The 27,532-nt window shown below is 38.3% G+C and overlaps 1 protein-coding gene across 4 annotated transcripts in view; it reads left to right on the top strand.

Moving 5' to 3' along the window:
- The window catches only part of LOC127804771 (uncharacterized), a 116,253-nt gene extending 90,620 nt beyond the window's left edge, over positions 1-25,633 (top strand). For 3 of the 4 annotated variants that reach the window (XM_052341769.1, XM_052341768.1, XM_052341770.1), the window contains 12 exons: positions 3,777-4,334; positions 4,426-4,485; positions 4,598-4,923; positions 5,088-5,517; positions 6,378-6,842; positions 15,081-15,197; positions 15,332-15,453; positions 15,548-16,280; positions 17,258-17,512; positions 17,927-18,109; positions 18,958-19,299; positions 23,308-24,666. In XM_052341769.1, coding sequence (XP_052197729.1) covers positions 3,777-4,334; positions 4,426-4,485; positions 4,598-4,923; positions 5,088-5,517; positions 6,378-6,842; positions 15,081-15,197; positions 15,332-15,453; positions 15,548-16,280; positions 17,258-17,512; positions 17,927-18,109; positions 18,958-19,299; positions 23,308-24,057 — 4,341 coding nt within the window. In that variant the 3' untranslated portion in view covers positions 24,058-24,666. Of the gene's footprint in view, positions 1-3,776; positions 4,335-4,425; positions 4,486-4,597; positions 4,924-5,087; positions 5,518-6,377; positions 6,843-15,080; positions 15,198-15,331; positions 15,454-15,547; positions 16,281-17,257; positions 17,513-17,926; positions 18,110-18,957; positions 19,300-23,307; positions 24,667-24,761 lie in introns of those variants that run through there. The other variant, XR_008023724.1, reaches the window with a different exon arrangement.
- Positions 25,634-27,532: the final 1,899 nt, after the last annotated feature.

Genomic DNA, 27,532 nt, shown 5'->3' with positions numbered 1-27,532 from the left:
AGGAGAAGACTTGGGCTTGGAAAAACCAATCAAAGTCTACTCAAGGAGAGGTAAAAATCCAACTCCTCAACTCGGCCAACTGTTGGAACTGAGAGAAGGTCCAACAATTGAAGGAGAAAATACTATTGCTGACAGTGAGTTAAACCTTCTTATTGCTATTAGGAAAGGAATAAGATCATGTGTGAAGCATTCAATATCAAATTACTTGACAAATTCCAGGCTATCTCCCAAATTTAGGGCCTTCATTACCACTTTGGATGGACTGGCTATACCTCGAAACATTCAAGAAGCTTTAGCTAATCCTAAATGGAAGGAGGCAATGATGGAAGAAATGAGGGCACTCAAAGGCAATCTCACATGGGAAGTTGTTGACCTTTCGAAAAACAAGAAAATTATTGGTTGCAAATAGGTGTTCACAGTTAAATACAACTTAGATGGGAGTGTGGACAAATATAAGGCTGGGCTGGGTGCCCAAGGTTATTCACAAACCTATGGGATAGATTATGAAGAAACCTTTGCTCCAATGGCTAAATTAAACTCCATTAGAGTGTTATTATCTATTGTAGTGAATTTGGATTGGGAGTTGTTTCAATTTGATATCAAGAATTAGTAGAAGAGGTATATATGAAGATTCCTCTCGGTTTTAAGAAAGAAGAAAAGATTGGCAAGGTATGTAAACTTCATAAATCCTTCTGTGGTTTAAAACATCTCCTAGAGCATGGTTTAAGAAATTCAGCTCTACTTTGACACAATTCGGGTACAAACAAGGGGAGTCAGACCACACTCTATTTATCGAACATACCAATGGAAAAAGATGCATTTTGATTGTGTATATAGATGATATAATTATTACAGGGGATGATATTCATGAAATTGCAGCCCTAAAACAAAAGCTAAAGGCAGAATTTGTGGTAAAGGACTTGGGAACAATGAAGTATTTTTTGGGGATGGAAGTAGCAAGGAGTAAAGAAGGTATGATAATATCTCAAATAAAATATACTCTTGATCTTTTAAAAGATACAAGAATGATTGGATGCAAACCAAGGTATACTCCTCTAGAAAGAAATTGGAAATATGTGAAGATAGATAATGATCCTCAAGTGGATAAAGAAAGGTATCAATGGCTAGTCGGAAGGCTAATTTATTTGTCTTTAACTCGTCCAGACATAGCCTATTCAATGAGCATCATAAGCCAATTTATACATGATCCAACTCAACAACATATGGCAACTATATATCATATTTTGAGGTACTTGAAAGAAACACCAGGTAAGGGGCTATTATTTCAAAAGAGTAATGAAAGGAGGGCTGAAGGGTACTCCGATGCAGATTGGGCAGGATCAGTGGTAGACAATCGATCTACATCTGGTTTTTGCACAAAATTGTGGGGCAACCTAGTTACATGGAGAAGCAAAAAGTAATCTGTAGTAGCAAGAAGCAGTGTTGAAGCTGAATTTAGGGCCATTGCCCAATGTATTTGTAAGCTAATTTGGTTGGTAAGATTAATGGAGGATCTACAATTGCCACTAACAAAGCTAACAAAGCTTCACAGTGATAGTAAATCAGCTATAAGTATTGTCAACAATCTAGTATAGCATGATAGAATGAAACATGTCAAGATCGATCGAAGTTTCATCCAACGGGAGATTGAAGAAGGAGATATAAAGCTAATATATATTCCTATAGCAGAATAGGTGGCTGATGTGCTCACTAGATCTATGACCAGATCAGGTTTTGAGACTCTTATCAACAAGTTAAGAATGAGAGATATCTATTCCTTAGCTTGAGGGGCGGTGTTGGAGAGTCCTAAGTAAATGAGCAGTGCTACCGAGATTAAAAGAGATAAAGGAGAGAATTATAAGCTGCTAAAGAAATCAGTCAAAACTAGATAAAGGCAGCAGAAATAATTGAAGATAAAGCTCTTAGAAATCAGGAGGAATAATAAGAGTAGATGTGATTGCTATCCTTTCTTATTTATAGCTTAAATTCTGTTGTATTTTATCTTCGTATTGTATTTTATCTCCTAAATATTAGGATTAGATAGTATAGAATCCTGTATAAGTAGAATTCTTTTCATGGAATCAATTAACAAGTTTGATTTCCACAAACTCAGTTGTAGTTCTCAGGTTCCATACCTTAGGAACCAAAATTGTTAAGGTACAACTCGTAGGTTGAGATGCCCCTTAGTCAACACTCAACCTTTAATGGTAACGGTGGCCGATGGTAATAAGGTTATGAGTCGATCAGCATGCACGGGGTTCTATTGGGAGATGTAGGGAGAAGAGTTTTGAGGCTGATCTCAGGCTACTTAAATTAGGGGGGGGTGGCTGATGGTAATAAGGTTATGAGTTGATCAGCATGCACGGGGTTCTATTGGGAGATGTAGGGAGAAGAGTTTTGAGGCTGATCTCAGGCTACTTAAATTAGGGGGGGGGGGGGGGGGGGGGGGGGTGATGTGGTGCTAGGAGTAGATTGGACGAAGCATGTAAGTCCAGTCTGCTTCGACTTCAATAAAATGGAGGTAACATTTAAGGAGGGTAGGAAAATGACTAATAGGCAGCAAGGAGATGGGAATATGTAAAATGATCATAGGGAAAAGGCTGCAAAAGATATTCAAGTACAAGATGACTCAAGTGGCTCAATTTTTTTCCATTCAAGCCATAGACCGAAAGGAGGAGGATCTAGGATCAAAAGGGGATGAAGTTGACTATGAGTAGCTTGCCCCAATCTAACATAAAGGTACAACTCAACCTTCTTAATATACTCCTAGCTAAATTTGAGGATCTTTTCGTAGAACCTAATTCCCTACCCCCCACCCGACACCTTAACCACACAATCAACCTAAAACCTAACACAAAACCTGTTAATACCAGAGCCTACCATTATCCTCCTAACCAAAAGACAGAAATAGAAAAGATGGTCAAAGAGATGCTTCAAAAATCTCTCATCAGACCAAGTCATAGCCCATTTGCATCACTCGTGTTATTAGTTAAAAAGAAAGATGGCTCGCGGCGTTTTTGCGTGGATTACGACCAATTAAATGCTATAACAATCAAAGACAAATTCCCTATTCCGCCCATTGAAGACCTATTGGATGAGTTGAAACATGCCATCATTTTTTCTAAACTTGACCTCAGATCAAGCTATCACCAAATCTGAATGAACCCACAGGACATACCAAAGACCGCATTCAGGACCCATTACGGCCACTATGAATTCTTATTATGCCCTTTGGCCTTATCAATGCACCCATTACATTTCAATCTCTGATGAATCAAATTTTTGAGCCCTACCTAAGGAACTTTATCCTTATTCTTTGATGATATATTGATATATAGCCAGACTTTTAACCTTGTTGGACGAGAATGAGGTTCCAAGCGGAAGGAGAAGTCTAAGTTAAAGGGGAGTGTGACTATCTGGTCAGTGGTCAATATATTAATGTCTTTCGTTTGTACTTCGGTGTTTTAGTATACAGGTGTTTGATGAAGTTTCTCCAATCACAACTATATAATGGATAGATAATTTATTCCTGTTAGTTATTATATTACTCTTTCTTTTAGACTCCCCTGTAAATATGATTCAAACAGAATGTTATTGGTGTTATCCTGTCTCCTTTCTTTTTTGTGACATGTCTACCATTTACACTTGCATGGTCATTGAGAACTTCATGTATGTAGCGTAGGTTGCTATGTAACTAGAAGGCCTTCTTGCGAGAGTATTAGGACTAATTTTATTCATAAGGATGCTTCTCTGAGAAAATTTTTTCTTATTATTAGGTTGTGCCACTTGCTATTACCCATTTTGAGGATGCTGTATTAGTGGCTTCATGTGCCTTTCTATTGGAGCTATGTGGTTTATCTGCCAGTATGCTCAGAATTGACATTGCTGCTTTAAAGCGAATATCATCTTTCTACAAGTCAGATGATAATACTGATCATTATAGACAACTTTCACCCAAGGGCTCAGCATTTCATTCTCTATCTCATGGAGGTGATATTACAAATTCTCTTGCTCGAGCGCTGGCGGATGACTATCTGCATTATGACAGTCATGGTGTCATGAAAACAGGTAATTCAAGTGATATTAGTAACAGACAACCCTCTCGTGCTCTTATGCTTGTGCTGCAGCATTTGGAGAAGGTAAGTCTTCCATTGTTACCTGATGGGAAGACATGTGGTTATTGGCTATTGAGTGGAAATGGTGATGGAGCTGAATTAAGATCTCAGCAGAAAATTGCAAGTCGGCACTGGAATTTGGTTACAGTTTTCTGTCAGATGCACCAGATTCCCATGAGCACTAAATACCTCTCCCTCTTAGCAAGAGACAATGATTGGGTATACCCTTGTTGATTTTATTAATTTCTAGTTTAAAATAAAACACTTTGTAGATGCCTTAATTTTCAACTTGCATCACATCTGGTGCCAGGTTGGATTTTTGTCAGAAGCTCAGGTTGGGGGATATCCCTTTGAGACAGTTATCCAAGTTGTAAGCTTTGTCTTTCTTTTACTAAGTTTTCTTCTTTTTTGTTATTTTATCAATATCTGCTAAAATAATGAGCATAATTCTTCTGACTATATTTCATCTGTTTGTGTTTTAGGCATCAAAGGAGTTCAGTGATCCTCGTCTAAGAATTCACATATTGACTGTTCTAAGAAGCATGCAATCAAGGAAAAAAGTTGGGTCTTCCACAAATTCAGATGCTACTGAAAGGAGTGAAACATCCTTTATAGGCGATAAAGATTATTTACCTCTTGAACTATTTGGGATTCTAGCAGACGCTGAAAAACAGAAGAATCCTGGAGAGGCCCTACTGATAAAAGCAAAGGATATGTGCTGGTCTATTTTGGCAATGATTGCATCATGTTTCCCAGATGTATCTCCATTATCCTGCCTAACAGTCTGGCTGGAAATCACTGCAGCAAGGTTGCCATATTCTTTTCCAGATGAAACCATAATTTCAAGTTTCTGATAGTTTCTATGCTTTCCTGAATATGAAATGTTACAGCTTTTCTGCAATTATGCTGGAGTTCTTTGATCCACTTGCTTACCATGTTGATATTACTAACATTTGGTATAATTTTTTTCAGGGAAACTTCGTCAATCAAGGTGAATGACATTGCCTCACAAATTGCAAATAATGTTGCAGCAGCTGTGGAAGCTACTAATTCCCTAACAACAAGTGCTAGAGCTTTTACATTTCATTACAACCGGAGAAATCCAAAACGTAGGAGGCTTATGGAGCCCATGCCAGCAGATCTGTTGGGTTCTACAGTATCCGATGTTTCTGTTACTGATAGTACAAAAATATTTCCTTCACAAGGCATACTTACTGAAGACGAAAGTCAAAAACAAGCTGGGCAGCACATCAAAGTTCCAAATGATTCTGATGAAGTGCTTGATTCTTTGTCAAAGATGGTTGCCGTGCTTTGTGAACAACATCTATTTCTCCCTCTATTAAGGGCTTTTGAGATATTCCTTCCATCATGTTCGCTCTTACCTTTTATTCGTGCTCTTCAGGTTTGTTAACACACGATAAAAGTTTGAGAATCCAATCTGTTATTCTTTGTTTGACCTTTCCATGATTGCTTATAAAGCAGGTTTTTGAATTCTATGAACATACTCTGTTGGAGAGTATTTTTGTCCAAATATTGCTGTTTCTATGAAGTACCCAGGATTTATTGCATCTGGGAATTTTTGGCAAACAAGGATACACCATGGTGATTTTTATGAAATCTAGGGGGCTTTAGCCATGTCTATATCTTTATCATCGTGACCTTGATGTCTTCTCCTAACCAAATTCTCTGTTTTATGGTCTTCATTTACCTTTCGTTTTTATAAATTAACTGAGATGGTCAAGTGGCTGCATTTTAGAAAATTACATACCGAACTAGTGCGAAAAGGAGGAATTGCTTTAGAATGATGGATTTGACTCCTCATTTCCCTCTGTCTTCTATCCTTCTCAGCTTGATGGTTAAAACATTATCCATGTTCACCCTGTTTCTCTTTCTTCTCTGTGGTTATATTAATGCTACATTAAACAATGAGAACCTATGTGATCATGCACATTGCTTTATTTGAAGGCCACCAAACTGTGTTTTTTATTGTAATGAACTTAAAAGGAATCTCAGCAATATCTCAGCAAACTGTGTTTGGGAAATTTGAAATCAGTGATTGAAAACACATTAGTTGCTGTTATCAACAGTTTGAGCATAATCTTATTTAAGTACTTGTCATTATGAAGATGTTTCTGCTTTAATCTTCTTAATCAAATTAGATTTGAATTTTTCTTATTTTCTTTGATCTTGACTTGGATGGGGTCTTCAGGTACTGATCTTGAATATAAAATTGATTTTTTTTCCCCCCCGGACCTTTTCCAGGCATTTTCACAAATGCGCCTATCAGAAGCTTCTGCACATCTGGAGTCCTTTTCTGCCAGAACCAAAGAAGAGTCTATTCATGTACACACAAATCTAACAAAAGGACAAATTGGGACTTCCTGGATAAGTTCAACAGCTATGAAAGCTTCTGATGCAATGCTTTTAACATGTCCATCACCATATGAAAGGAGATGTTTATTGCAACTTCTCTCAGCAATCGACTTCGGTGATGGAGGATCTGCTTCAACATATTTTCGTCGACTTTATTGGAAAATTGATATGGCAGAACCTTCATTGCGCAAAGATGCTGGTCTACGTCTAGGGGATGAGACGTTGGATGATGCTTCACTTCTAACAGCATTAGAGGAAAATGGGTACTGGGAACAGGCACGCAATTGGGCCAGGCAGTTGGAGGCCAGTGGTGGACCTTGGAAGTCTGCTCTCAACCATGTTACAGAAACACAGGTGATATATTTACCATTACACCCATGCTTTAATGCGAAACCTTATTATGGGAAGTGGGACATTAAAAGATCCAGTGTCAGTTTCTTTTTACTTCCATAAGTGATTTCTCTGATCAAAGTTTGTGTAAAGAACTGAATAAATTCTCATTCGTATGTACACATACAAGTCCTCTTATAGAAATGAGGATTATACAACATAGGAAAGATTATAACACATGAAAATAAGGAAAGATTACCTATACATAATTCCAGGAAAGTTTCCTAAGTTGGAATTAAGAAAGTATCCTAATCTAGATTTAGAAATTTCTAAAGATCAGACCAGCATCCAATTTCCCTTCCGTATAATGAGCCAACCTTTCCATCTTCTTCGTTTTGTTAATCCTTCGGGAATCAACACTCTCCCTCAAGCTGGTAAATGAATATCTATCATGCCCGGCTTACCTATCAAGTCTTCAAATTTTCTAGCAGTCAGCCCCTTTGTTAAAATATCAGCCACTTGTTCTTCAGATGGAACATAAGGAATATGAATTAGACCTGCATCCAACTTCTCCTTTATAAAATGCTAGTCTATTTCTATATGATTTGTCATGTCATACTGAACAAGATTATGATCAATACTAATAGCTGATTGATTATCACAAAATGTCAGCTCCCGAGGGTCTGACTTAGAATTCCTTCGTCCAGTGGACTGTTCGAAGGAGAAGGAATGAAGATAGGGGGGGAAGGGAGAAAGAGCAGTCAGAGGAAGAGAGAGAGAATGAGAGAGAGAATGTCAAAATTCTGTTAGAATATTTCATACCCATCCGTGGCAAGGATCAGCTGAATATATAGCTGGATTCCTTGCCCATGTGCGGTAACCGCTTACATCTAAGGGAATGTACAACTTGCCTAAGCAGCAACAAATATGTACCCCCCTTACAGCATACTCTACTGCCTATACTGCTAAATAGCTATTCCTCCCTTCCTATTACATTTAATTACTCTATCTCCCCCTCCTTGCTACGTGGATCATGACAATTACCCCTCTCTTCAAAATTTTCTTGTCCTCAAGAAATGTGGAGGAGGCTAGCTACTCTCGGAAATTGGCGAAGCATGTCTGGAAGGTATTCCCATGTGTTGCTATCCGAGTGGAGATGAGACCACTTGATGAGAACTTGAGGAATAGGGGCCTCGTGCTTGTAGATCACCCTCCTATGTAGCACAGCTACCGGTTCTTTAATACTGTCATTGGCACTAGGAAGGTCGGGTAGGGTAGAACTTGTTGGTTGAGTCCCTACCGATTTCTTAAGGAGTGCCACATGGAATACTGGGTGGATGTTGGAGACTTCTGGTAGTTGCAACCGGTATGCTACATTTCCCACCTTTGCAATGATGGGAAATGGCCCATAGTATCTTGGATTCAACTTGGAGTTGGGGTTTTACAATAATGCCCTTAGGTGACCTGGTTTAAGCTTCAAATACACCCATTCTCCCACCTGAAATTCTCTTTCACTCCTCCTCCTATCTGCAAATTGCTTCATCCAGTTCTGAGAAGTAGCTAATTCCCTTTTTAGCACCTGTAAAGCTTGCTGCCTTTGCTGGAGATAAACATCCAAAGCTGCCACTGTGGAAGAGTCTCCCAAGGTTGGTAGTAGTGGTGGTTTATAGCCATAGAGTGCTTCGAAAGGAGACCTTTTTATAGAGTTGTGGTGGCTAGAGTTGTACCACCATTAGGCCATGGGAAGCCACTTGTGCCAAGTTCTTGGCTGTAGGAAGCAAGAACACCTTAGATACATCTCAAAACATTGATTCACCCTTTCGGTTTGGCCATCGAATTCAGGATGGTAGGTTGTTGACATATGTAGCTTAACTCCCAGCAGTCCCATCAGCTCATTCCATAGCAAACTCATGAAGATCTTGTCACGACCAGATACTATGGCCTTTGGTGCACCATGTAGCTTAATTACCTAATCCAAGAACACCTTTGCTACCTCTTGAGCAATGTAGGGATGAACTAACCCGATGAAATGGCCATATTTGGTGAACCGGTCTACTATCACCATGATGCAGTCTTTTCCCACAGATTTGGGGAGCCCTTTAACAAAATCCCTTGAGATACTCTCCCATGGTCCCTCTGGTATTTTCAAAGGCTGTAGTAGCCTTGGTTTGGCTATATTCTCGGACTTGCATCTCCTGCAAGTATCACAGCTTAGTACAAAATCCTTGACATACCTTTTCATTCCTAGCCACTGGAATAATTGCTTGACCTTGTGATAGGTGTTTTCAATTCCCAAGTGTCCCCCAATGGGGGAGGCATGTAATGCCTCTATTATTTTATTCCTTAACTCTTCATCCTCCCCTATCACCAATTTCCCTTGGTACCTGATTACTCCATTGCTCAGAGTGTAACCTGGCCTTGAGGATGGGCTTACTACCAGCTGCTGAAGAAGTTCCTTGGTTCTTCCAGCCGCTTCGTAACTGTCAGCTACCTCTTGGCACCAATCAAGAACGAGGGTGGTGATTACAGCTAGACTTCCTTCTTCAAAGCACCTAGATAGCGCATCTGCTGCTAGGTTTTCCTTCCCCTTCCTATATTGGATTACATAATCCAATCCCATTAGCTTTGTCATCCCCTACCTTTGCAGCTGGGTGTGCAGCTTTTGTTGTAGCAAAAATTGCAGACTTTCATAGCCTGTTTTAATCACAAATCTCCCTCCCTCCAGGTAATGTCGTCATTTCTCTACTGCCAATAATACTGCCAGTAGCTCCTTCTTGTAGATACATAGCCCAAGATGCCTAGGTGCTAGAGCTTGGCTTAGGAATGCTATCGGCCTCCCTTCCTAAACCAGCACTGCCCCAATTCCCTTAGCGCTCGCATCCGTTTCTAGAACAAATGTCTTGCTAAAATCTGGCAGGCCTAAAGTGGGTACCTGATTCATAGCTTGCTTAAGCTCTCTGAAAGCTTCTTCTGCCTTGGAATCCCACTGAAATCCATCCTTTTTCAACAGATTGGTGAGCGGCTGGTTGATTACACCGTAATCCTTTACAAATCGTCCGTAGTAGTTGGTTAAACTCAAAAATCCCCTCAGCCCCTTGACACTCTGAGGCCTAGGCCAAACAACCATTGCTACCACCTTGCTAGGGTCAGTACTCACGCCTGTTTTTGATGTAAAATGCCCAAGGTATTCCACTTGCTTTTGTGCAAAGGCACACTTCGACTATTTAACATACAATTTATTGAATCTAAGGACCTCAAGGGTAGTTTTAAGGTGGGTTAAGTGGGCAAAAGTGGGACTGTAGATCAAAATGTCATCAAAGAAAACCAATATGAATTTGCGTAAATAAGGTTCAAAAATCTGGTTCATTAAGGCTTGGAAAGTTGCGGGGGCATTGGTGAGGTCAAATGGCATTACTATGAATTCATAATGCCCTTGGTGGGTTTTGAAAGCTGTTTTAGGGATGTCTTCCGGCCTCATTCTAATTTGATGATAGCCAGATCTTAAGTCGAGTTTGGTGAAAACAGAAGCATTTTTTAATTCATTAAGCAAATCTTCCACAATAGGTATGGGAAACTTGTCCTTGATGGTCATGGCGTTGAGCTGGCAGTAATCGATACAAAACCGCCATGAACCATCCTTCTTTTTGACAAGTAATACAGGAGATGCAAATGGGCTACGGCTTGGTTGTATGATGAATCTTTGTAACATATCTTTGATGAGTTTTTCTATTTCAGTCTTCTGTCTAGGTGGGTAGTGGTAAGACCTTAGGTTAACAAGCTCAGCATTTAGGTTTAAGTTAATGGTGTGGTCAAGTGATCTTTTAGGTGGCAAAGCAGTTGGCTCAGAGAAAAGGTCCCTAAATTCAATTAAGAGCATGTTAAGAGAGTCGAGTTCTTGTACCTTCCAGGGTTCATGTGAGCTGCTGTTCACAGCCATTGTCATCTCCCCGTCCTGCACTCCTTGTTCTTGTGTGAATTCTATGGCATGTATAGAGAAAAGCTGGGCCACTTGGAAAAGTTTGTTTTTAAACATCCTTTGCAACCTCTTTCTGGAAATCATTTTACACACCCCTGACTCTTGACTGCCTGTTAGGGTCTTTTTCTTTCCATCCTTCTCAAAAGTTACCTCCATTTTATTGAAATTGAAACTGATAGGGCTAACCCCTTTCATCCAATCTACACCGAGCACCACATCACAACCCCCCAGCTTCAATAGCCTCAAGTCTGCCACAAATTCTTCATCGTTCATTTCCCAGCAAAACCCCACATAGGAGGACTGACTCACAACCTTATTTCCATTAGCTACTATTACTGATAGGGGGTGTGAGCTGGAGATCTCTTTCGGGCCATAGTTTCATCCAAGAAGCTGTGGGTGCTCCCACTGTCTATAAGTACCATGACCGAAGCATTGCAGGCTCTTCCCTCCATCTTAATTATCTTACTGTTGATTGACCCTTTAAGGGCGTGTAGAGAAATCTCCCCCTTGTCTTCTTCATCCGCTTCTGGAGTCCCTTCTACCTCTTCTTCTTCATCCTCCTCTGCTTCTAATATTAACAGCTGCCTTTTACACTTATGCCCAAAAAAATATTTATCTCCGCACTTGTAACAGAGTCCCGCCTGACACCTTTGCTCCATCAATCTTCCCCCGTTAGCAGGATTGGAAACTGTTGAAGGCAAAGCCAAGACTCCTTTGCCTCCTTGCCCCGTATCCCTTCCAATGGCTCTGTTTCCCGCCTACCATCCACCAGTGATTACCCCCTTAACTTGGTTCCTTTGTTTTTTCATCAGCGCTTCAATCGTCATTTCTTGCAGCCTTGCACTGTTAGCAGCTTGTTCCACCGTCCCTGGTTGCATCATTTTAACCATTGGTCTCACCTCATCTCCCAACCCACTGATAAAACTCGACACAAAATACTCTTCCATCAAGTGGAGTTGGTGCATGACCATCAAGGACCTCAGCTCCTCAAATTTGAGCTGATAGGCCTGCACCGTTCCTTCTTGTTTGAGCTTGTTAAATTCCTCAATCACGTCCCTCAAACTCTTGTCTCCAAACCTCGTACAGAGGTCTCTTGCGAACACATTCCACGGACTCTCTTCCTTGGTCGCAAGCCAACCTTGGAACCAGGCGTCCCCCGCCTCATTCAAGTAAGCAGATGCCAGGACGACCTTCTGTTGTTCTTGAACTTGGTATAGTGTGAACATTCTTTCACACCTCCTGGTCCACCATCTCGGGTTCTCTCCATCGAATAGTGGAATGTCTAATTTAGGCACAGGGAAGTTCGGCTAATTCCAATGAGCTTGAACTCCTCGTCCTCTTCCCATCAGGCTTTCTTCCATCATCTGCGGTTCTAATTCAAATTCCGACACCCCAGCATGCGGAGGCTCCATCCCTACCCCAGGGAGGATTGGTTCCGTTCCCTGGGAGGAAACTCCATTGAAAGTCTCACTGGGTGTTGAGATGCGAACATTCTTACAAATTGCTACATCTACTCTATCAGTTGCCCCCTCAATAGAGCACTCTGCTCCCAGTTTTCTTCTTGCCACCTCTCCATTGCTTGGGTAATTCGATTATCCACCCCCGCTCCTACTGAGGATTCGAGTGTACCCATTCTGGTCTACATGTCCGCCATGGACGTCGCCACTTGCTATAGTTGGTTTTCCATTTGTTTCATCCTCGTTCCATCCGCCATGGCGAGGCTAACTCCAACTCCGAGTGTTTCCCAAGTCGTGCTCTGATACCAAAATGTCAACTCCCAAGGGTCTGACTTAGAATTCCTTCGTCCAGTGGACTGTTCGAAGGAGAAGGAATGAAGATAGGGGGAGAAATTAGGGAGAAAGAGCGATCAAAGGAAGAGATAGAGAGAGAGAGAGAATGTCAGAATTCTGTTAGAATATTTCATACCCATCCGTGGCAAGGATCAGCTGAATATATAGCTGGATTCCTTGCCCATGTGCTGTAAACGCTTACAGCTAAGGGAATGTACAACCTGCCTAAGCAGCAACAAACATGTACCCCCTTACAGCATACTCTACTGCCTTTACTGCTAAATAGCTATTCCTCCATTCCTATTACATTTAATTACTCTCTCCCCCTCCTTGCTATGTGGATCATGACACAAAATAACTTAATTGGACCTTTATTACGGATTTTCAAATCCTCTGGAACAATCCTTAGCCATAGTAACCCACATAGACCAAGGGCCATGCTCTCTCTCTTTAGTTTCTAGAATTCTATAACACAGAACATCCAATTTATTTATAAAAAGAAATATGTTTAGTTGCAGTTCAAATTTCTCATATAGAATGAACAATGTGGAAATTGATTTGTTACTCTTTTCATATATGAAGATATACAAAGACATTCCTTCTTGTTATATGTTGGCATAGTTATGAATACTGGAATGTAAATGCTCTACGAATAACATCTTAGGGCCCATTTGATTGCACTTTTGGTCTTAATTTTTTGTCCGTTTTTCAAAATTCTATAAACAAAAATAGAATTATGTTTGATTACCTATTTTTGTTTTCAAAAAATTTCAAAATTTTGATCACGCAAAAAAATTGTGTTTATTTTTTGCTTTTGTTTTCACTTTTCAATTTCACTCAATGTTTCACTGACATTGATGCTCAACCACCACCACCGATTGGTCAGCCCATTCCAACGGCCTGTGGGCCTTGACTGTAAGCTCATTTTATTTTATTATTTCTATACTATGATATATCTTGTAATTTTAAAATAGCTTCCACCTAAAATTAAAATCAAGATATGTTGTATATCTAAATCAATTTCTTCTTTTAGCCATATAATGGCCATAAAACGGTTGTAAACTAGTCATGTTCTAACTTCTAAGGCAGTTGATGTCAGAATTAATGTTGTAAATCCCACAAAATGGTTGTTTCTGGTGATTGGGCTAGGGCGATCACATGTAATTGACCTGTTTGACATCTTTACTCCTCACCCATAGACCAACATTCACCTATTGTCTATTATTTGATTAATTTCTCACCCTCAAACTGATCTTCTTTTATGCCAAACAACATGTTCAGCTTTTATTTTTTAAAATTTTGAAAACTAGCAGTATTGTCAAACAAGATCCTCAGTTTTCATTTTTTTTTTTTTAACAGAAAATGATAACTGACCACAGAAAACTAAAAACAAAAACTAAAACTTGGCAACTCTCTCAAACGGGCCCTTAATTACTAACTTGTGGTTTGTTTCTTAAATTTTAGTTAATTGTTACTTCTTTTATTATGGTTGAATCAAGTCTGATCGTATTTGAGGTGTAAATAGTTTTGCAAGTATGCACCTGCTTCCATTTCTTGTGTCTTGCAGCTTGTGTAAATCACCTTGCTCTCCTGTCACTATCTCTTTACTTCTTACCTGAATGGTGCAGGATTCACTATATTTTTATAAATCCACTTAGTGTTAGCTTTAATAATTAAAGTTAAAACTTTCAACTTTGAGGTCTGTTTCATATGAGTCAAAGAGATAGACATGTGTGGCTGTCAATTATCCAAGAAACTCTAATTTTTAAATGTGTGTATGAAAATTTTTAAAAATACACATTCAGAAGTACGTCTGACACATGTTGGAATAGTTCTACAACTGTGGACTTGCAGCAACAACATGACTCCTTAGAAATGTTCATACTTGCTAGTCCCCTTCCTCTTTTTGGCTTTCCTTTGCGATTGTACCTCCTTCAACCTGAACCAGATCATTCCTACCAGTTTAAGATTTTTCCTTGCCATACATGACTGATTACCACAGTTACAATTTCCCTAATCTTTTACCTTTGCCGAATATTTCTTATCTGAAAGTGCATTCATTTGTCTTTTATCATTCTTAGTTTACCAGTTATTCATCTTTATAATCCTTATTAAGTTGTACACTGTTTGGAACTTTGGAAATAATGTTCCTTGTTTATCAAGCATCTTATTCCAAAATGGAGTCTTGTAGATAGCCTGTTCTAACTTGTTTCAACAAAAAATAATAATAATAATCATTCTACCAATTCATCACCTGTCCATTTCATGGATAAAATCCTTATTATTATTTTATTGTTATAAAATTCAAGATAATGAATGCCTTGTTTTTTGAAACTCTAGCCACCAATCTTCGTTGCCCTTCTCACTTCTATTTCATTAGTTTTAAGTCTTTAAGAGTCTTATATACTCAATATTGGTTTATTAGTCAAGTGTACCCCCAAAATATGAGGGAATCTGTTATGTACATTTTATGTTTGCTAACCTAACTCTCTCCAGGCCGAGTCTATGGTGGCTGAGTGGAAGGAGTTTCTTTGGGATGTCCCAGAAGAGAGGGTTGCTTTATGGGGTCACTGCCAAACATTGTTTGTTAGATATTCCTTCCCTGCATTGCAGGTATGTTTATTTTAAAGTAGTAAAAGTTTTATATGAAAGCTAACTACAATGCCTTCATTTTTTATTGATTCCTTGTGCGCCTCCTGTTTCTTTTTCTACTACTTATTTGTTGGGTTCTGCTGTTGTTTCTGTAGGCAGGGTTGTTTTTCCTAAAACATGCAGGAGCTGTGGAGAAAGACCTTCCAGCAGCAGAACTTCATGAAATGTTGCTTCTTTCTTTACAATGGTTGAGTGGGATGATAACTCTCTCCAACCCGTAAGTAATTTCCAATCATATCTGCAATGTACTTCTCATCCTGATCCTGTAATGTAAATGTATCTCTACTTAACTTGTCTGCTGAATTTATCAGAGTTTATCCATTGCATCTTTTGCGAGAGATTGAGACTAGAGTATGGCTCCTGGCAGTAGAATCAGAAGCTCAGGTGAAAAGTGAAGGGGACATCAACCTGACCAGCTCTAGCAGGGTTCCTGGGACTGGAAAGAGTTCCAACATTATAGATCACACGGCTAGCATTATAACAAAAATGGACAATCATATAAGTAAAATGAGGATTAAAAGTTCAGAGAGAAATGAGCCAAGGGATAGTAACCAGGCACATCAGAAATTTTCACAAGGTGTGGACACTAGCTTTCCAGTGGGGGGGAGTGCAAAAGCAAAACGTAGAGCCAAAGGCATCCCACCATCAAGGAGGACTCTAATGGATACCACTGAAAAAATTAATGATTACGAGGATGGTAACTTTGCCCCCAACTTCAGAAATGATTTGCATTTGCAAGAGGACAACTTCAAAATGGAAATATCCTTTTCAAGGTGGGAAGAAAGGGTGGGACCCGAAGAACTGGAGAGAGCAGTTCTTTCTTTGTTAGAGTTTGGGCAAATAACAGCTGCAAAACAACTCCAGAATAAGCTAGCTCCAGGATACATACCGCCTGAATTTGTACTTGTAGACACTGCTTTAAAGCTTGCTGCTATCTCAACTCCCAGTAATCGAGCATCTATAGCAGTGCTGGACGAGGATGTGCGTTCCGCTATTCAGTCATACAATATATCGATTGAAAGCTATGTGATTGACCCCTTGCAGGTTGCTTTTTTTCTTTTTTCAATCAAACTTCTTTTAAGTCGTGTTGCAGTATTGCACAGGTTGGTTTCATAGTATCAACTATGTGATAAAACATGACCATATCTAATAAAATATATTCTCTATATTCTCCTTATTTATCTTGTATTTTATCTATCTTATACTTTATATTTATCTTATTTTTTTCTTGATTAGATTTATTTGTATTTGTCTTTATTGTAATCTAGTCCTATAAAATAGGAATGTATCTCTAAAATTTAGGAGAATTCTTAGAAAACTCTTGTATAAATATCTTTCATTCGTATCAATAAAATATACGGGAATACCGCTTCCCTTTCTCCTTTTTCTACAATATCAATTATCCTCATTCACTATCATCTTATGAAACTTTTCCGTAGGAAGATAGTGTTGAAACTTTATCTCATGATTCCCTTGCTAGAGGTCATGTTAGGAAGGGCACTGCGCGTAAAGTTTTGCCACGTTGTTCTTTTCCATGGATTTGTATTAATTGACTTTTACAAGTCAATTAACATTATGAATGCTGTGCTACCACTCCTAATTTGGTGAGGATAAGGTATAGGTAATGGTAACGATGATTTTAATCAAATTTCTTTTACGAAAATGATATTATGTTTTAAAAAGCAAAGACAATGCTAGACCAAAGATTCCCTCATACAGTGGAAAGTTAACAGCCTTATTCGCCAATGATGTTTAAACAAAATTAACATTATTGTTTTCTTGGTTCAGACCTGCCTTTACTTTGGTCAGTTTTTAAATCATATCTGTTACAGATAGATAGTTTTTAAAGCTTATTATTCCATTATGAACTGCTAGGACAAAAAAATTGTTTGGCCTGTCCAGTGATATTTATGATTCTTTTACCCTCTCGTATAGGATTTTCTATGTCCTGATGGATGAGGAGAAAAATCAGTTATTACTGTGTCTCTTGAACCAATGCATTTACTTCCTGTGAATTGTAGGTATTGGAGAGTCTAACCTCCATATTTACAGAAGGCAGTGGACGTGGGCTATGTAAGAGAATAATAGCCGTTGTAAAAGCTGCAAATGCATTAGGCATTTCTTTCTCGGAGGCTTTTGATAAGCAACCAATTGAACTGCTACAGCTGCTTTCTCTTAAAGCACAAGATTCCTTTGAGCAAGCAAATCTCTTGGTGCAAACTCATTCTATGCCTGCTGCTAGTATTGCTCAAGTTCTTGCAGAATCCTTTTTAAAGGTGCCTTTTTTTTTCATTTTCAATTCTTGCATTTCCTTTTGAAGTGCATTTTTTCCTCTATAAATTTTGTTTTCCTGGCACATAGATCCTCTAAACGGTATATACTTTGCTTTTGCATTGGGACAGTATTGCTTCCACTTTTAAAGTAGAGAATACGTTGCATCTTGTAAGTTGCCATATCAAGTCCAATTCCAAATTCAAAAATTTGAACCAAAATAAATGAGCTCATAGTGCCTCCTGGTTAGACTATTCTGACACTTAAGCTTTGTTGGATGAGTCAGCATTAGCTTCTTGGGTTGGATCAGTTAAATCTGATAATTGCATTTGTTTGTAACTTGTGTATTTCAAGCTTAGTTTCATAAAAAAAGGAATAAATACAAAGAAAATTATTTTTGTTTTATGGATGTACTTCAGGGCTTATTAGCTGCACATCGTGGGGGATATATGGATTCCCAGAAGGAGGAAGGGCCTGCTCCTCTACTCTGGAGATTCTCAGACTTCTTAAAGTGGGCGGAGCTCTGTCCATCAGAGCCAGAAATTGGCCATGCATTGATGCGTTTAGTGATTACTGGCCAAGAAATACCACATGCCTGTGAGGTATGATCATTGTTGTCTTGTACACTACAATGCTAAAACATTTTACAGAAGGTGGTCTTTATCTCTCTTTTTTTATCTACCTCTAAAAGTGCCTTTCATTGGAATTAGTAAGATGATATGCTTTCTATCTATTGTCACCTCCATTCAGTCATCTTCATATTTTATGTAATTGTATTGATTGATCTTCTTAAACACAAAAGATAATAATGTATAGTTTATGATACAAAACATCACACTGACATTAAAAAAATAGCGGCCTTCCAAGAATGGAACAGACACAGAACACAGGTGCAGCATGATATGGACAAGCCAACATGTTGATGTCAAAAAGATTGGGATGCAATAAGGCAAAGGCCACATCATATTAGAAATTAGAGATATGTAAGACTTGTACATAAAATGACCCCTATATACATATTTGAAAATAAGAATAATAAAAGTCTAAATGCATATTTTAAACCCACTCTGAGCATATACCAAAATGGGGAGCCTCGTGCACTTAGGATGCCCTTTATATATTTTAAAGCCCTGTTCATAAAGAGTTTTGTTATTCAAAATTCTTGAAGTTAGAAAGTTTGAGTGACAAGAGTAAATACAAATCTCTGTTGTTTATTTTTATAATCAATTGTCAACTTATTTTTTGTAAACTTATAATGTGATTTTAGTTTATTATTTGGGAAAAATTGAAATTGACATTGTATCATGATTGGCTTGTAAATATAAAGGAAGTGCGCGCGCGCCGGGGGGGGGGTGTTCAGCTAACAATAGATTTAGTTCTACAAATTTTGTTTCTCAATATTGCCACTTCTTTTAAATGAGCTAATGTCTCTTGAGATATGATTTTTCAGGTTGAGCTTCTTATATTGTCGCACCACTTCTACAAGTCCTCAGCTTGTCTTGATGGAGTTGATGTTCTCGTATCCCTTGCAGCAACTAGAGTAGACGCTTATGTCACAGAGGGCGACTTTCCATGCTTGGCTCGCTTGATAACTGGAGTGGGGAATTTCCATACCCTTAATTTCATTCTTGGAATTCTTATAGAAAATGGTCGGCTGGATCTTCTACTTCAGAAGTTCTCAGCTGCAGCAGACACAAATACAGGCATTGCTGAGGCTATAAGAGGATTCCGCATGGCTGTTCTCACAACATTGAAGCAATTTAACCCACATGATCTTGATGCGTTTGCTATGGTTCGTATGCTCATGATTTTGCATTGATTTTAATTAGTATATCATGGGTTCTATCTTTGGTCATTAGCTGTAGTGTCCACATATGGATCTTGTCAAGGAGGCTTTCACATAATAAACCCATACTAATTTGGAGATTCACTCTAGCCAGGATCATCCAGTAAGCATATTTTGGAGAACTGGCCTCTATGGAAAATTGTTGATCACTAAAGCATACAGAACTGGCCTATATTACAAATTCGCGGCATCTCCTTGCTCTTGGCTACCTGTAACTTTTACCCATTAGAAGAAAAAACATTAGCAAGGATGAGGAGAGTGAGTGTCCTACGGATTTGAAGTTCATTTTCCTCATCTTGATACCCTTAAGAGGAACTAGAAATTCCTTTTGTAATAAATGTATAGCAATGGCACTAATACCTAAAAGGGGGGTGAATTGGGTTGTTTTAAAAATTTGTTTGAAAACTTGAATTCCCTTTTAAAAAATAAGATCTTAGTGCAAGTGAGGGTTGTAGAAATGCTTGAAACAATAAATGAAACAAAAAAAAAAAACAAAGCAAAAGAAGGGACACAATGATATATAGTGGTTTAGCTTAAACCAAGCTTAATCCACTACCTTAGCTCTTCATTAAGAATTTTTCAAGCAATTCACTACAATCCTCCTATCACTTCGGATAGGTCCTTTAGCAACAAGCTAGGAATATACAACCTCTTGCTAAGACAAGCAAGCCCTTTATCATCAAGCTAGGTTTTTTAACCCCTTGCTTGAATAAGCAAGTCCTCTAGCACAAGAAGCTAGGAAATACACAAAGTGATACAAGATAAGAGAGGATCTAAGATTTAATACTCTTACTTACAAATTCTCTCAACAACTAAACAAGGCTTGAAGTTAAAATTACAAAAATAAAAACAAAGCCTTTGGAGAGAAATAAATAAGAATAAAGCACACAAACGGGTGAGCACTTAGAAGATTGCAATGTAATCTCTAGAGCCCTTCAATTCAACCATTTGATCTCTATTTATAGAGCTTGAAAGCCCAATTGAAGAATCTTGCCGTTGGTAGTGGAAGGAGACAATCGGAATAGTGGAGAAACTAACTGTTAGACCTGTCAGAAGAAAGAAACTATTGACAGATGAAGAGGGTTAGTCGACAGATGCAAGGAGAATGCAAAGGTTAGTTGACAGATGCACTACAATTGATCGACAGATGTAAATGGGGATTTTGCAAGCATTCTGTTAGTCGACAGATGCTTTCCCATCTGTCGACAAAAGCATGTTAAATCTAAATCATGCATTCTGTTAGTCGATAGATCCAAGGAGCTTAGTTGACCGATCAAGGCAAATGTTCAAAAGATTAGAGACTACCATTATGTTAGTCGACAGAGTGCTTGAGTTTAGTCGATAGGTCAAAAGAAAAATTTAATGTAGTCGACAAATGATTGGTTTTTCCTTAAGAAAAATCTTTCCTATTTCTTCCAAGAGAGGTTTTTACTTTGTTTTTCCAATCTCCTTATGATATTCATTTAGGCTTTGAATGCTCATTTTATCAATTCGAAATTGATTTTTGTTTGAGAGCTATGAACTTTTAGAAATAGAGAAATATTTTCATCATCAAAACTTTAATCCCAATAGTAAAATATCAATCTCTCCCTTTTTGATGATGACAAAACCTATCTTGTTTTAAAAATCAATTTCACTCATTTTCCCATTTTTCTCCCCCTTTTTGGCATAATCAAAGACTTGCGAATAATATAAGCTTTTGTATAGATGAGTTAATGAGATAAAACTTTTGTCAATGGATAAAAAATCATTTAAGCTAGCAGGTTGAGTTAATGAGATACTTACAAAAACTCCCCCTTAAGAGAACATAACCAAGGAACATATATCCATGCACTCAATCAAAAGATCCTTCCATTTGAGTTTCAAATCTTCTAAGATTATTTTTATCCATAGTAGCTCACAAATCCCAAGGACCATAAATATGAATTATGCCTCTGCACTTGATCTTGACACAACATTCTAATTCTTACTCCTCCAAGTCACAATATTTCCTCCTAGGAAAGTGCAATACCCAAATGCTGACTTCCTGTCAACTATTGATCCTGCATAGTCAGCATCCATATAGGCTTCAAGGGTTAGTTATTGTCCTCTTTTGAATAGAATTCCCTCAACTAGTGTGCCCTTCAAATAATGCAAGATTCTATGCACTACTTTCTGGTGTATCTCCTTAGGATTGTACATAAATTGACTAACCACTCCCACTGCTTATGTCATGTCAGGTCAGGTATGTGATAGATAAATGAGTCTCCCAACTAATCTCTGGTAGAGACCTTTATCTGTTGTTCCATCTTCTGGACTACTACTTAGTCTATGAGTAGGCTCAAAATGAGTTTCAGTTGGTCTGCATCCTAAGCATACCTGTCTCAGTTAATAAATTAACAATATATTTCTACTAAGATATGCAAATACCTTGCTGAGAGTGAGCCACTTCAATACCCAAGAAGTATTTCAGCTTGCCTAACTCGTCAAGTTCAAATTCCTTTGTTAAGCACTTATTTAAAATTTCCATTCCATCCGAATCATCTCCTGTCATTATGATATCATCTACGTAGACCAATAAAACAGTAATCTTTCCAGCAATAGAATGTCTTATGAATAGCGTATGGTCATCTTGGCTTTGTTTGTGTCCCAATTTCAACATAGCTTTGGTAAATCTCCCAAACCAAGCTCTTGGTGATTGCTTCAACCCATATAGGGCTTTGTTTAACCTGCATACCGCATCTTTTTCTTTTGTGGAACTCAATCCCAGTGGGACCTCCATATAAATTTCTTCCTCTAAATCTCCATGTAGAAATGCATTTTTCATATCAAATTGCTGTAATTTCCAACTAAAGTTAGCTATCAGGGATAACAATATCCTTATGGTATCATTTTTGCAACTGGAGCAAAGGTTTCAAGATAATACACACCATAAGTTTGGGTATAGCCCTTCTTGTATCTTTATAAAGACCCATCTAAATTGTATTTTAACTGTAAATATCCACCTACACCCCACTGTACTTTTCCCTTTAGGTAACTTTACTAGATCCCTTGTCTTATTCTTTTCAAGTGCCTGCATCTCTACCCTCATAGCATCCCTCCAATTCTCATTGCTTAATGTCTCAGATACTGTTTTTGGTATGGGAATTGAGCTAATGTTGGTGAGAAATGCTTTGTGATTAGGAGACAAATTTTCATAGGACATGAATAGATGCATGGGGTGTTTTGTACAGATCCTAGTTCCTTTACGGGTAGCAATAGGAAGGTCACAAGAGTTAGATATGTCAGCAACATGTTCAGGTTCATTAGGAGAAATGTAAGTAGAAGTGGTTTCCTCATTAGGTTCAAGTTTATGTTCAGGACCAGTTGCTAATTCAGATGCTTGAATAGATGCTAAATGAGCAGTTGGTCTCTTCCTTCTTGAGTATAGACTGAGTCTTAGATGCAGGTTGTAGGGATGCAACATTAGGTTGGAAGTGCCAAACAAATGAAAGTGATAGGGACAGAAACTCAAGGAGAAATAAATCTCTATCTGTTTCCCCAGGTATTGAGGTCTCCCCCTGAATCTCATCTGAGGCATGGCCTGATTGAAGCTCTGGCCTAGAGGTTGACTGGGCACTCCCATGGAGCCTTGAGGGGCCCAAGTGCCTAGACGAGCAAGGTGGTCACCTTTGACTATACTGTAATAGACAGAAGAGAAGACAAATTGCTGATTTCTTTTCTTTTTTTCTTTTTTTCTGCTAATGGCGACTTTAACTATATGTTAGTATCTTTGTCCTGGTTGAACTTTTCCAAATATGAAATCATGCAACCGTGATAGGATAATAGTACGAGTGAACCTCTCATGGCAATGAATTGATGTTCCTGCTTGTTTCTCTTTATTTCCTTTTCATCGGATATTTAAATAGCATTGAATTTCGGAAATAAGCTACTCTCTCATTTGGACACTGTTAAATGTGTTTTCTACTCTTGCAGATTTATAATCATTTTGACATGAAGCATGAAACAGCTTTTCTTCTAGAGTCACGAGCTGAGCAATCATCTCAGCAGTGGTTCCTTCGTTATGACAAAGACCAGAATGAGGATCTCCTGGATTCAATGCGCTATTATATTGAAGCAGCAGAAGTTCACTCCTCCATTGATGCTGGCAATAAAACACATGCTGCTTGTGCACGTGCCTCCCTTGTCTCCCTTCAAATACGGATGCCAGATTTCCAGTGGCTGAATCTATCTGAAACTAATGCGCGACGAGCACTTGTTGAGCAGTCCCGTTTCCAAGAGGCGCTGATTGTTGCAGAAGCCTATGGTCTTAACCAGCCAAGCGAATGGGCTCTGGTCCTGTGGAATCAGATGCTGAAACCAGAGCTTACGGAACAGTTTGTGGCTGAGTTTGTGGCCGTCCTTCCACTCCAACCTTCAATGCTTGCTGATCTAGCAAGGTTTTACAGGGCTGAGGTGGCAGCCAGAGGGGACCAGTCCCAGTTTTCAGTTTGGTTAACAGGGGGAGGGCTCCCAGCCGACTGGGCTAAGTATCTGGGGAGATCATTTAGATGTTTATTAAAAAGGACAAGGGATTTGAGGTTGCAATTGCAGCTGGCCACGGTTGCCACTGGGTTTAGTGATGTAATTGATGCGTGCACGAAGGCACTAGATAAGGTGCCTGAGAATGCTGGGCCACTTGTGCTGAGGAAAGGCCATGGAGGGGGTTATCTCCCTCTGATGTAATGTTCAACAAAAAAGCCAGATGATTGTAGTAGAGTTGTTGATTTTGCATTGCTGCTGAGGATCATAACATGATCGGAAATGATGCTCATGCTGCTATGCAACTGATTAAATTTGGCACTTCATCCCCCGGTGGAAATATGGGCAACAAAGCTCGAAAACATTGGCAGTATTGGCAAGATTGTTTGATCCTGATACATACATGCATGCATACAGTGGGAAGAAGCAGCACCTTGTAATTTCAGTTGAAGAGCCCCCTCAGATATTTCTCCAATTTTATTTTTTGTGAAAACCAAAGCAGCAATTTTCTGTTAGACCATCTATAGGTAGGTTAGAGCAATGCTGAAACAAAAGAAAACAAAGAAGGGCCTGCATAGATCATAAGGGTAGGTGGTTCTTTCATTTTTTCATCCCTTTTTGAATTCTGTTCATTTGAGTTTGAAAGCATTAATGATGTAGCTTTCTAGTCTCTCTCTCTGTAGATTATTCTTTTGTTACCAATATTGCTCCATGTGCACAAATAATTATTTCTTAACAAAAGGCCTTTATGCGATGATGAGGATAATTGTGTCAAACAGAACATATATACATGTTATTTTCTTGATTGCAACACTAATGCTGTGTAAGTGGCACTCTGTTGGCCCTTTTTTTTCTTTTTTCTTTTTTTGGGTTCTTGCACTGAGTTGATTTGTTCTTTGTTTCTTTAGGCTGTTGGAAAACTAGTTTGACACTTGGGTGCACCGTGTTCAAATTGAAGCTCTGGAGGGTGGGTCTTGATAGCAACAAAAAAGTTTCTCCTTGTAAGGAGGACGCAATGTTGAAACAACGGGCAGCAAATAAAACACTGAAAATAACTCCATTTCAGACCTAAAATAGCATAGTAGCAGTAGCTTCTTTGTAACCTCTCAGGCCAAAGTATGGCAACAATGGAGAGATTAGCAGTAGCTTTATTTTAGCAGTCGCTTCTTTATTGTTTGGATCTTTACGTTTTGGCCTTTTTTCTCTCCCCCTTCTTTCTTCTCTTCATTTTCCTTCTTTGACCCTCGGCAGTGTCGATAAGTGCCTGAAACTCCTCAGATCTCGCCGAGGCTCGATTTTCCAGTGGGCTGTCAATTTTCCGGCGACCTGATTCATCCTCAATTTTCGTTCAGAATTTCCTCTTTTTGGTCTTAATTGAAAGCTCGTGTTGCTCAAATTAGAAATTCTCTCTTAGATTTACCACAAGCTTGCCAAAACACTCGAATTTTCAATGGCGATACCCCTATTTGTAGGTCTTCTCTAGCCACCCAACCTTCCAAAACGGCCAATGGGAGGCGAAGATTTCGCCGGAGGGTTAGAGTACTCAAGTACCTTTGCTATAGGCTATAGCCCACCATCAGGGTGTCAGCGTCACCAGTCGGTGAAGCAGATATTCGTTCGGTTTTCTCAAATCTCATTTCTTTCCAAGTTTTTTCCAACAATTTCACATAGGCCTTTATTCTTTTTTTTGAAATTTCAGTTGGTCCCATCCCTTTCTCTTGATTATTCTTCTAATGTAGTTCCAAAATTGCATCTTGGTCCCTACCAATATTTTTAATTCCTCTACAATCCTCTATATTGGCAAATTCCACCCTTGTTTTTATTTTAACTTATAGTTTCAAATCTTTCGTTTAATTAATTACCAATATATATTATGCATCTATATATATTTTTTATTTTTATTATCTTGTTTATTTTCCAAAAATTGTAAAATTTCTTGAGGTATTGCATCTAATCTCCCTTAAAGAAATTTTTTTCTCAAAATATAAAATATCCTATAATTCTTGCATTAAGCATTTTCATGGTATATTTTATTCTTTCACAACGTTAAAAACATGAAAATGATGATTTTTCATATCTTTTTCTTTTCATATGGCTCCGTATATATGACTCATTCAAAGAACCTTAACGAGAGGTATCACTTTATTCCTTAATATTTGCTCTTTTTAGTCTAGAATTTGTTATTTTACTTTTGATAAAATGTTTTGATGATAAAAAATTTCTTTGAAATTTGAAAATGATTAGTAAGATTAATTTGAAAACGATTAGTAAGATTAATTTATAAAATATCTAAAATAGTTTTGATGATATTAATAAAATATCTAACATTATTTTGATGATATTATTGTTCAAAATCTTTATATAATCCAATAATGCAAAATGATATAAATTCTGTAACGCCTCGTTTTCTCAAAGCAAAATTTCGAGAATTTTTTTTTTTAGAATTTTAGAATTTTGAAGATATATTTTTTTTTCAACAATCACACTGCATAAATTAAAACCCTGACAATCCCGATCTACCATCTCAATATATTAACTTAAAGAAATAAGCTAAGACTAGTAATATCATCACATCAGTGGAAGCAGAATTGAAATCTCGAAAATACATAACCGAATTCACTTTATTCATTATGTAGAAATCGTTTGACAAGACATTTCAAAACAAAATACATCGAGACTCATATCTCAACAACAACTACTAACACTTCGAGCATAGACAAAATATATACTAACGATTACCAACGAAATCAACGACTACATCTCGAGAACCACATTTCCTTTAGCGATGTTGCTTTCACTTGGAACATTTGAATATTCTAAGTACATAGTTAGATGATGAATCATCTCAGCGAGAGTTCAAAAACATTTTCATGAATATATGCAGACCATGAATAAAACCGACAATCCCGACATGTCCTAACCCAAAAGAATCCCATACAGCACTTAACCCTAACTGAGGAAAATGCAATATCTCTAAAGGCAACACAACCACATCGACACATTAGCATAATACAATCCTACTTAAGAGGAACAACCTCAACATATGAACCCGGGTATCACCCCTATATCATGTTAGGCATTATGCTCTCACCCAAAAGCATTTCGATCTCAACACCACCCTAACCACAAGATGATTAACACTATCCTTGGAATCAACGTCCACCTAAGCAATAATGCTATTTCTCAAAGGCACCTGGGGTGGTGTCTACTCTCAGCCCCGCCACTTGAGCCAACAACCAGGGTAGTGTTCACTCTTAGTCTCGTCACTTGAGTTCTGTAAGGTGAAATCCATCCCAGCCCTGTCCCAAGTGGGTCACATAACATTAATCCTTAGCACGCATCCCAAATGCTATCTGTAACACCCCAATTTTCCTAGGGCATTAGATAATGTAAGATTTCGAAAAAACATTTTTTTCCATCAGAAACTCCACACATAAATCGTTTCCCAAAGATCTCGTTACACATTCTTAGTATATCAACTTAGAATCATTAATAAACTAAGACAAGTAAATCACCTCAAATGCAAAAGCTAGATCAAAATCTCGAATGATACACATCAGAAACCATCTTATTCATAACTTTAAAGTCAAACCAATGTTTTACATAACGTCATCAAAATAAACAATATAATTGGAAACAACATTATAAAACTATCCACTTTTCGCTGTTACTCCTCGGC

Source organism: Diospyros lotus, chromosome 6, assembly GCF_014633365.1.
Source record: "Diospyros lotus cultivar Yz01 chromosome 6, ASM1463336v1, whole genome shotgun sequence".
NCBI lineage: Eukaryota > Viridiplantae > Streptophyta > Magnoliopsida > Ericales > Ebenaceae > Diospyros > Diospyros lotus.
The sequence above is the reverse complement of the archived record's forward strand: the minus strand, read 5'-3'. Positions and strand labels throughout refer to the sequence as shown.